General features: G+C 42.1%; 3 protein-coding genes across 3 annotated transcripts in view; 1 reads left to right on the plus strand and 2 right to left on the minus strand.

The window, feature by feature from the left end:
* Positions 1 to 1,265, minus strand: part of nid1a (nidogen 1a) — a 16,120-nt gene extending 14,855 nt beyond the window's left edge. The window contains exon 1 of the mRNA XM_008322338.3: positions 723 to 1,265. Coding sequence (XP_008320560.1) covers positions 723 to 944 — 222 coding nt within the window. The 5' untranslated portion in view covers positions 945 to 1,265. The remainder of the gene's footprint in view (positions 1 to 722) is intronic.
* A 2,043-nt stretch (positions 1,266 to 3,308) lies between these two features.
* gpr137ba (G protein-coupled receptor 137Ba) lies at positions 3,309 to 8,240 on the plus strand. The gene is made up of 7 exons (XM_008322337.3): positions 3,309 to 4,206; positions 5,916 to 5,965; positions 6,067 to 6,289; positions 6,393 to 6,539; positions 6,654 to 6,782; positions 7,420 to 7,541; positions 7,744 to 8,240. The coding sequence occupies exons 1-7, from the start codon at positions 3,844 to 3,846 to the stop codon at positions 7,865 to 7,867; spliced, it is 1,158 nt and encodes a 385-aa protein (XP_008320559.1). The 5' UTR covers positions 3,309 to 3,843; the 3' UTR covers positions 7,868 to 8,240.
* Positions 8,241 to 9,005: 765 nt separating this feature from the next.
* Positions 9,006 to 10,488, minus strand: part of egln1a (egl-9 family hypoxia-inducible factor 1a) — a 13,609-nt gene continuing 12,126 nt past the window's right edge. Inside the window, exons 3-5 of the mRNA XM_008322336.3 lie at positions 9,793 to 9,929; positions 9,625 to 9,692; positions 9,006 to 9,516 (exon numbers count right to left, since the gene is read on the minus strand). Coding sequence (XP_008320558.1) covers positions 9,467 to 9,516; positions 9,625 to 9,692; positions 9,793 to 9,929 — 255 coding nt within the window. The 3' untranslated portion in view covers positions 9,006 to 9,466. The remainder of the gene's footprint in view (positions 9,517 to 9,624; positions 9,693 to 9,792; positions 9,930 to 10,488) is intronic.

Below are 10,488 nucleotides of genomic sequence, written 5' to 3' on the forward strand. Positions count from 1 at the left end.
AGTTTGAGGGGGGGGGGGTGTCAACCTCTCCTGGTCTTCAAGAAAAAAACCCCGCTTTTTAGAGTAATTAAGGTTTAATGACATGTTGAGTTGAAAGTGAGCTCCAGCACTTTGCTTTCAACGGAAGAACGACTGGGAATAAAGGGCTATTTGTCTGTCCTGCACAAGGCTGCAGCTTTCATCCAAATCTGTTGCCCATTTTTTTCCAGGTCAATTGTCCGAGCTTTTTAGGGATCTCCATAAAAAAAAAAAAAACAACAACCGTGAAATAATAATAATAATAATAATAATAATAATAAAGTCTTGGAGTTGTATGTTCAAAGTATTGGGTCTCAGCAGCACCTATCAGTACTACACTGTTATCTGTGACATAGATGTTTTGGAATGGATTACAAAATGGAATTCCTTCAGTACTTCGGTCTCAGGGTGAGAGGATCACCTATTTGGGAAACTGTAGGAATGTATGTGGGGGATACTGTGGACTCCGAGATAATCAAAGGATCAATACTTACAAGTACGCTGAAAATACTTAAAACACAACTCTGCGCTAAGACGAGCTAATTCCCAACATTGTAGGAGGTTGTGAAAACTGACCGCCTTTCCACACCGATTTTTCCAGGGAATGCGCAATTACGCAAGTTCCGTGGACTGTCCACTCCGTCCAGAAAGTTCCAGGAGTTTTCCTCCCATGTTATAGTCAGAGTAATAGAAGATGAACTTACATAGATGCTGTCGAAAGTGCCATCATAGAACAACACGGGCTGGTCCAGCTCCACTCGGTGCGTCTGGTCATTCCCTGGCTCCAGTAACTGGTCTCCACCGTAGGAGAAAAGCTCGCTCCTTGTTATGCTCCACACCGGGGACACCAGGAAAAAGCCCAGGAATGTGGCACAGACGAGCCATCGTCGCTCCTGCCAACCCATGGTCCCAACTTTCAGCGTCATTCCAGCTCGTCCAAGGAGCTTGGTTAGGTTAGAGGAGACTGACGCACAGGATCCACAGGAGGAAAGTCCAGTCAGAGTTGGAGAGACGTGGGGCGGAGTGTAGTGTAGATGAGGGGGCAGCGGAGAAGAGCTTTCATAAACCGGCAGCGCTGAGGAGAGATCACAGGTCGCCCACACTCCTGCTCCTCATGTTTGTCCTGAAACATTCCTGGAGTGATGTGGTTCAGACCAGTTTGGAGCCAACATTTAATCTGTAAAATCCTACAAAACCCAAACCTGACAAATCTATGAACACAACTGACTTTAAAAACATTGTTTCAATTCTTTTAGCTCATTGTTCCACTGTGATATGTAAAGCTAAAGAGCCCCCAGCTCTGTTTGGTTGATGGAGGTATAGTAATAATCCAGGGGCCACAGAGTGGGAGGTCAGAGGGACGGAGTCTGGACACAGGCCAAAGGGCCATCGGGACACAGACATCACAGCATGGACCAGTTACCAGCAACAGAGCCTCACAGCCTGGTTCATCAAGTCATTCTATCACAGAGCACTGGTCCATGCTCTAATCATCTGAGGCATGTGGATGAGCTGGAGTTATCAGGGATGGTCACTGGAAAGCATTCATATTTCTGTAGTTCCAGTGAAAATGGTGGGGAAGAAAAACTGGATTATTACTGCACCTGTGTTACTTATCCATTGACCCACTACTATAAAATGGTAAAATACTATAAAACTGTAAATAAAATGGCGACACAAAAACACAGGTATTTTACAGTAGTTCTTAAACACAAATATGAATATATAAATAACACCTTCAGTGTATTATAGTTTTGCTACAAACCGTTTTGAAATGTTGCCCTCTACTGTGGGAAAAGTTTGTTGACTTCATTTGCGGGACACCCAGGGTTGCGCCCTTCACTTTGGGAACCGCTACAGTATAGAGTAATTAACCATTCATGGTTATTTAAAAAAAGAAAAAGAAAGAAAAACTACCACTGAAACTTTTGACTACACTACTTTTAAAATATTAGGCCACTCTCTTCCAAAGTTTGTTCCTAACGAGTTGTGCTGTTTAAAAGGAAATATTTAAAAAATAAGTAAATAAATAATAGTAGATTTCATCTTTGTTTTATTTAATTCCCAACATCTGGTCATACAATAACAGAAATCTTGTTATAAAAGATTTGAAGTCAACGTTGATTCAATTTGGAAGGGATTATGAAGCAGTAAATTGGGAAACATAGAGAAAAATGCTGTAAAAGAATGTCGTGTCAAAGACTTATCAAAAATGATCAATTACACTGTTAAAAACAGCAGTGTAAAGGAATGACCAATGTTTACTTTCTGGCTAAAAAAACATAAATAATATATTCACTGTGTACTTTGTAGGATGATGTACTATGATCATACTCAAGGTTTCAGTGTCCATTAAAATAATCACTATCATGAGATACAGTATTCTGTTCCTGTCTTTAACTTGCTATGGTCTCAATGCGCCACCTGCTGGTCATTTGCTTGTTTCTTTACATGGTGTCCGTGAAATTAGGTTTTTAGTAATGAAGTTGATAAAATGTACAGAGATCGAATAAAAATAGAATAACAAATTATTGCGCGAGCACACACACACATGCACCCTTTTCTGGAGCTGATCTGGGAACAGACGGTGTAAAGGCAGGAAACTGCAGCTGTATCCTCAGTCTGAGATCACGTGTATTTCACGTATATATATATATATATATATAATCACTTGGTACAATCCCATGTTAACTAACAAAATATTCTTTTGAAATGCTAAGCTAATCCCAGCTAGCTCAGGTAAGTTTCAAGTTGTCAATTAAAAAATATAAATGTTAATTTCATTCCATTTTTAGATTACCAAAGATAATTAAAGTACATTATGTCAAAGCTAGAAGGTTTTAACTGTATCATAAACAATGATACATGTGTGAGAAAATGTGAAGTAATCCTTTTGGTCAAGGGTAAAACCTGGTGACCTTTAACCCCCTGAGTTCACCAGCCTCAGTCCTGTGAAACTAACCCAGGCAACAATAACAAAGTGTTTCTCTGCAGAGAGGCCAGAAGCTGATTTGAGACTATGAAAGAAAACTGATTTTACAGAGAAATTAACAAGGACTGTTTACACTTTGCATAAGGGGTTTTATTGGGGAGGGCATAATTTTATACAGTATATGCATGGGGGGGCTGCTACGTCTCTCCGTTAAGGTGGGGGTCATTGGCCTGAAAAACATCGGAGACCACTGAGCTAGAATGAATTACTACACAGTGTGTTGTGGATCTGGTTCTTTCCTGTATGTTCCCCCTCCTCTACATGAAAAATGTTGAGAAAACAAAACCAAAAACACCGAGTGTTGTGGATCTGGTTCTTTCCTGTATGTTTGTATCCCATCCCAAAGACAGACTGGCATCACCATCACTGCCATCCTTCTCTAACTGCTCCCTCGGGCTCAACACTTGGTGGGAATCCCTACGACAGGGTTAAAGGTCCAGCAGTGTGCGTCAGCTGATGCTAAGCGTCACGCAGAGGCTGCTGGGATGGCTGGAGGAGGCGCAGGCTGCTCCTCACTACTCTGATCTCCAGACTGTAGCGGGTCGTCGGCCGCCAGTTTCCCCCCCGCTGCTGCCTCCTGTCAGTCGGCTCAGCCTCCTCGTTGACCATGCACCTGGTTCTCCGCCTGTCTGTGCCTCCGACTCTGCTGCAGGAAGTGGAAGTCGTTTCCTCTCGGCTGACTTTCTCTCCTCCCTCCTCCTGACAGTGTCATCCTTTTACGCTTTCTGCCTCGTACCTCCTCCTCATCGGGGAACAAGTGTCCGTGCGTAAAACCAGACCGGAGGCCGGTCTCTGCTGCTGCTGATCCAGGTAACATCATCATCATCACCGCCATGGAGGTTCTGGACCCGGCACCCACGGACCAACCCCTGCCCACCATGAGCCCGGCGTTGTCTCCCTACGTCACGCTGGGCCTGACGGTGGTCTACACGACCTTCTACTCCCTCCTCTTCGTCTTCATCTACACCCAGCTGTGGCTGATCCTGCGGTACCGACACAAACGCTTCAGTTACCAGAGCGTCTTCCTGTTCCTGTGCCTGCTGTGGTCGGCGCTGCGGAGCCTGCTGTTCTCCTTCTACTTCAACAACTTCGTCACGGCCAACACTCTCAGCCCGTTCCCCTACTGGCTGCTCTACTGCTTCCCAGTCTGTCTCCAGTTCTTCACCCTCTGCCTCATGAACCTGTATTTCGCTCAGGTGAGACTGCGTCACGGCTGTCACGTGTTTTTGTTTCCTTCACACTGTCAACACCGGGTCACGTGGTCGAGCTCCCTTTTCCTCCTGAGGACTTTGGATGTCTGAGGTGTTTGGCTGCTAATCTTTTGATTACTTTTAAATAATAATAATTGTTTGATTATTTAAGCAAAAACAATCAGATTTCATTTTTGCAATCGATTGATTAATCGATCAAAGAGTAAATTAGTCAATTAGTTTGTTTTCTCATCCACTCTCTCTCACACTCTTCCTGTTTCTAAATAATCCCTAATTTGTATAACCGTTAATTATGCCTCTAGTTAATTTTCAATATTTTAAATGGTAATAGCTTACTTTTAGCTTATTTAGGGTTAGCTTGTAGTTATGTTAGAGCTTTTGGCAGTTTTGAGACTAATTTATAGATATTTTATTTTTGGCTTTTTAAACGATCACTGTTCCAAATTTTGGTCCTAAACTATTTGTTCTTTGGTATTTGCAAAGGTACAGCTATTTCTGGGCTAAATGTTAATTCTTTTGCCTATTTTCATGCCTTTCTAGTGCTGTTGTTTTGTACATATATCATATAACCATAGCTTCATTTGTCGTAAAGTAAATGAGTAAATTGTTATTATTTCTGCTTCATTATTTGCTAACTCCTAGCTGCAGTGCTAGCTGTGAGCTTGGATTGTAAATTATCAATTTAAAAACATATGTTTTAGCCTAAACACATTTGCTCATATGCCACTCAATTATAGATAAAATGACCATGTCCATGTTTTGTGATTGTTGCCTCCTAACAAGTGATTGTTCCACATACCAAACCTTCGTGTACAAAGTTTGCACATTTGCTGTGTTTTTTCTTTCACTCTCTCTCTCTCTCTCACTCTCCCTGTTTCTAAATAATCCCTCATTTGTATAACTGTTAACTATGCCTCTAATTTATTAACTGTCCTGGTGTCATTTTAAACAAATACATTTATTTTATTTTATTGAACTAATTTGAAAGAAATAGTTGGTCAAAAATATTTGTCACTTTCATCAGTGTGTACTTGCAGAAAACACCACAACGTAGTGATAATTCAGGAAGATTCTCTTTTTTTTAAATGGAAGTTTTACTTCTGTCCATACTGTTTTCTACAATCTGTCATAACCACAGTGTGTTACTATGCTTCCTCCTCCGCTCAGATTATCAACCAGTGAACACTTCCTGTGCTCAACATGTAAAAACTGTATGGAAGAAACTGACTGATGGCTTAAACTTGTTCAGATTTTGTATCAGAGACTGACGACACTGATCATATCTGACCACAGAGTGTGTTCCAACGCAGCGCTCTCCATGTAAAGAGCTTCTCTGTCATAGGAGTTTCATAATTTCCTGTCTTGAATCAGTCCATTGTCTGCCGGCAGGATCCACATATCTGACTGTGATATTTCTGCCCGAGCTGTGCCGAGGTTCAGCTCAGTGGTCGTGGTGTTAGTTTGTGTCACATTTGAATGTGAGTCATAAAGAGTTACATGCGTTTGTGTGACTGCTGTGTATCAAAACATCAAAACACAGCTGCTGACTACAGTGAGGTTCCTGTTTCCAGAGGATGTGACATTTTCTCCACTGAAACATTAAGGAGAAGTGAAAATAAGTTTTTAGTAGTCACACATTTGCTAAGTGATAATGTATTTTTTTTTACATATATTTTATTTTAATTTATTTACAGGTTGTTTTCAAGGCAAAGTCAAAGTATGCACCAGAGCTTTTAAGATTCAGGTGAGACAAAGTGGTTCCATTTGACCAAACTGCTCAAATGTTTGTTTACTTTTTTAAAAATGTATTATTATTAATTTGAAGTTACTTCTCCCCATCCACAGGCTTCCCTTGTTCCTGATCTTCCTGATCATCAGCCTGCTGTTTTTAGTGGTGAATCTAGTGTGTGCCCTGCAGGTGAGGACGTCCTTGGCAGATGTCCACACCATTGTTCTTGTGAGGGTCACCATCAACGACTCCCTCTTTGTCCTGTGTGCCATCTCACTCTCTGTGTGTCTTTATAAAATCGCTAAAATGTCACTGGCCAACATTTACCTGGAGTCAAAGGTGAGAAGCTGTAGGAGGCGCTGCAGTTGAAATAGAAAAAAATGATCATGTCCATGTTTTGTTATTGTTGCCCATTTGTGAATGTTCTCCCTCTTAACACCAGGGGACCTCAGTTTGTCAGGTGACAGTTATCGGGGCCATCGTCATTCTCCTGTACTCATCCAGGGCCTGTTACAACCTGGTCGTCCTGGGACTCTCTAACAAGAAAATCAGCTCCTTTGACTTCGACTGGTACAACGTGTCTGACCAGGTGAACCAACGGAGAGTCACATAGTCTCCAAGGCCATTGGATTTCATTAGAAATACTTTTGCAGTATTTGAAAATGTGACTTTTTTTTTTACACAATCCGATGTTTCTTTTCAGGCAGATCTACAGTCCACTCTTGGCGACACGGGTTACGTCGTATTTGGAGTGGTCCTGTTCGTGTGGGAGCTGCTGCCCACGTCTCTGGTAGTTTTCTTTTTCAGAGTTCGCCATCCAGACCTGGACAGGGTGAGGCCACAGTGAGGGAGAAGGGGTTTCTAACAATGTGGAGGTTCTTTTATTTTTTTATTCTTGTCAAAAAAAAAAAAAAATCCCTGGATGGAAGATGTTCAAATCACAATGTAAAACGTTTTTTAAGCAGACAAAGTCAAATCTATCTGTCCAGAAAACAGCATTGTTTACCCCGACAGTGGAACATGATGTGAAGTACTTCATAAAAGTATCCTCGACGTCACGGGGTATTAAAAACAAAATTCAACAACGAAACCAGAGTCAGAATTTCAGAACATGCTTTTAACTCTTGAAGTACTCAGAATATAATTACTCAAGTACTGTACTGTAAAGAGCAGTATAGATGGTGTAACATAAACTCACTGATGGTGTGAAGGGGAAACCTGTTCATGTTACACAGCACTTGCAATTATATTTTGAGCATACTAAAAGGCTAAAGACAGAGTATATAAATCTCTTCTCTTAGGTTTTGATGCTAAGCTAATTGGTTATCTACTAATTAACTAACTACTACTAATTAATTAACTACTGAGACTTATTTTTAAAAAACATTGAGTTTGACTCTTATACAGATGAAAATGACGTAGAATAACTCATAAATCCGATTTTTCTTCCTTCTCTCCTGGTGCTACAGAGCGGCTCTGGACTTCCTGGTCACGTTTTTAACTCTGGGGCTTATTTCTTTGATAACCCAAGGCGCTACGACAGCGATGATGACCTGGCCTGGAGCGTCATGCCTCAGAACATCCAAGCAAGGTGAATTAAACGCTGCAGCACGACTAGCTAATTACTCAAACTGTACTGTATGTTCTTGGTGGTGTACAGCGCAGCAGTCATAGTCTGTGTTGTCAGTTGATTGATGACATCACCCTGATAGTCCAGGTCTTTATGTTCATTTCTCATACGCAGCCTATGACTCACACACAAACAAATTTAATGGATTCCTGTTTTCCCTCAGTCTGGCTGCTGACAGTTATGATTGGGGGAGTCAAAGCAGCGGCATCGGGGCCTACATTGGAGATGACAGTTACCACACCCCCCCTCCTCCCCGGCCTCCTCCAGAGGAGCTCAGCCCTTACTGACCCCAGACCGGTGACTCCTGATGACCTTTGCTATTCTGTGTATTTTTTGCACAGTCTCTCACACTGACGGAGGAACATGTGGCTGAACTTTGTCCTTCTACTGCAAACATTTGATTTTCTATGTCGTCCAGAGGAAAACCCACAGACATGTCCCACTGAAGGACCAACGGAGGCAGAAGAATGACTTTGCACACTCCTTTTAGAAACGTTTAGTCTAACTCTGACTTTTTACACTGAGCAGCTTATATTGAGTTGTGCCTAATATATTTCCTGACCCCTGTAGTATGTACTGTTGCTATGTCATGTTTTACTTTTCATACAAATTGTTTATTTTAGTGATATTTAATACTTAATAAAACCTAAGTGCTCTTAACACATGATTTATAAAAGTCTCAGCTTTGAACTGTGGGTGTTTTGACTCTGAGTCCATGTGTGTTTATCCTCCTCCTGACATTAATCAGAACAAAGTCACAGTTCAGCTAAATTACCGACTTGTTTTTATTCTAAAAAGCACTGATTATGGGCTGCAGTCAATTCACAGCAGGTGATGTTTACACTTTCTATCGTCTATCTAAGTCACTTCAGAGTTGCATTAACCTGTCATTTTCCAGCTTTTATCTGGATCTGAATTGCATCTCAGAGCAATCATCTAGAAATCTAATTTTTAAAAATACTGGGAATGAAATTTTGAACTGTGGGTGTTTTGACTCTGAGAATGAAACTGTTGCAGTTCTCGGGTTAAAGTCAGACGTGTGAGTACCCTTAAATATTTAATTATGGTTGAAGATTATTTTTTTTAAATTTAATGTAAATAATCATTTTCATTACGAAATTAAACATTTAACACAGAAACCCGCTGTTGCAGACGTGCTCTGTATACTACCTGCAGAGGGCAGCATTGAGTTTTGAAACAGCAGAAAAGACAGTCCAGCAGACGGTGTTGTTTCACTGACGCAGCAGCACAAAAACAGACAAGTGTCTTAAGTGTGATCTGAAAAATGAACCTGTATGGGTTTCTAGAGGATGTTTATCTCGAGGATACTGAAGCTTAACCTCATCTGAAGTGAAGCGACAAGAAGGAAGCTCAGCTGTTTGATTTAAACTTTCCGACAAATGACGGGGTAATGAAAAAACTACCTTTTAAATTCAGATCATTCACGGTTTTATTGCGAACTCAATCACAATTTGCCATACAACATCTTAGAACAGCTGATTCCATGTAAAAAGCTCAGCACTTTGAACACACGCACAAACACTGTACCTTAAATGACTTCACTGAAAAAAAAATAAAATAAAATGAACAAAAATGCAATGGATGTAGAAGTTGTCCAAGCTTAATTTCCGGTCTGAAAACGTCAGTTTATGAAGTAGGCCTTCTCCACCCAGGGGGTGAGAAAACACAAGATCCCTTTCAGTATGACGTGTTGACATTCAAGGTCTACTGGATTTACTGGAAACGAGCAGATATCGGCGTGGTTGTTTTGTCTTAAGGAGACTTTCCACCCATTCAAGCTGTTTTGTAAAACGCACACACACTCTTCAGGCCACTTTCTGGAAAGAGAGCACTTAATGGCTGCTGGTGGGGAATGAGGGTTCCCACTAGCTGGGATCTGACGGTTTGTTGAGCTCCACTTTGACACCTTTTTCTCCTGCAGACAAAGAAAGCACAGTCATTAGGGATGGTGTCTAAATAACAGCATAGAGGCGCTTTTAACGGAGGGAAACAAGGTGGTTTGGCTGGCTGATCCGATCTTCACCTGTTAAGTACTTTTCCTTAGCTCTGGCTCGCTCATCCGCATCAAAATACCACACAGTGATGGCATACCTGCAGAGACACAAGGAAGCGGTGAGCCGCGGCAAAACAGGCAATCGTTTCTATGCGTGTGTTTGTGGGTGAGAAAGGTGGAGGTGACGGGGATGAAGACCTGGTGGAGAAGGCAGGCTGAACCTCGTGAGGATTCCGTCTGTCTGACCAGAAGAGCAGCAGACGGTCAAATTTGGGCTCTATGTCCGCAAACTGAGCCTTTCCTTCGGGGAAGATTCGAAGAAGACCACCGTGTTCCTGCAAGAACAGAAGAACAGGGGAACAATCCAATTAGAGCACAAATCAGAACATGGGATTAGGGAGGGCAGGAGGTGAGGACAGAGGCTGGGCTGTCATTAACCACGTAACATTGAAGGGGCAGAAGGTGGTTGACCCAGGAAACTGTATAAATCACTCATCAGTGTTTAATATGGGAGGCCGGCGCGTTCAACTATCAGCACAGAGCGAGGATTGAAGGAAAAGATTTAGGAGGAAAGCCGAGGATAGGAAGCAGCAGCAGTGGGGGACGGCCTTCCTGTGGTGGGATAGGAAGAATAAACCACAGGAAAACTGCTGGGCCTGGATAAAGGAGCTGGAGAGTGAAAAAGCAGATTGCCGCATGTGTCGCCACTTTAACTTTCACACAGCTGATATGACAGGCCCCTCTCTTCACACGCAAACCTGCACGGCATTCCGTTCACAGCCTTTGTTGGAGCAGTAATGCTATTCCCAGTTAGAGCCAACTGTATGTGGGGGGAATACCGCTGGGTTTTTCCCTCTCCCTCTCTTTCCCCAGGCCACGCATCCGCGTCCAGGG

This window comes from Cynoglossus semilaevis, chromosome 12 (assembly GCF_000523025.1).
Source record: "Cynoglossus semilaevis isolate Cse_v1.0 chromosome 12, Cse_v1.0, whole genome shotgun sequence".
In the NCBI taxonomy this organism is placed as follows: Eukaryota; Metazoa; Chordata; class Actinopteri; order Pleuronectiformes; family Cynoglossidae; genus Cynoglossus; species Cynoglossus semilaevis.

Excerpts from the sequence above, each read along its gene's own strand:
- gpr137ba (XM_008322337.3), top strand. The coding sequence starts at position 3,844 with ATGGAGGTTCTGGACCCGGCACCCACGGACCAACCCCTGCCCACCATG. Across the intron at positions 4,207-5,915 it reads TGAACCTGTATTTCGCTCAG|GTTGTTTTCAAGGCAAAGTC; the intron begins GTGAGACTGCGT and ends ATTTATTTACAG. Across the intron at positions 6,290-6,392 it reads ACATTTACCTGGAGTCAAAG|GGGACCTCAGTTTGTCAGGT; the intron begins GTGAGAAGCTGT and ends TCTTAACACCAG.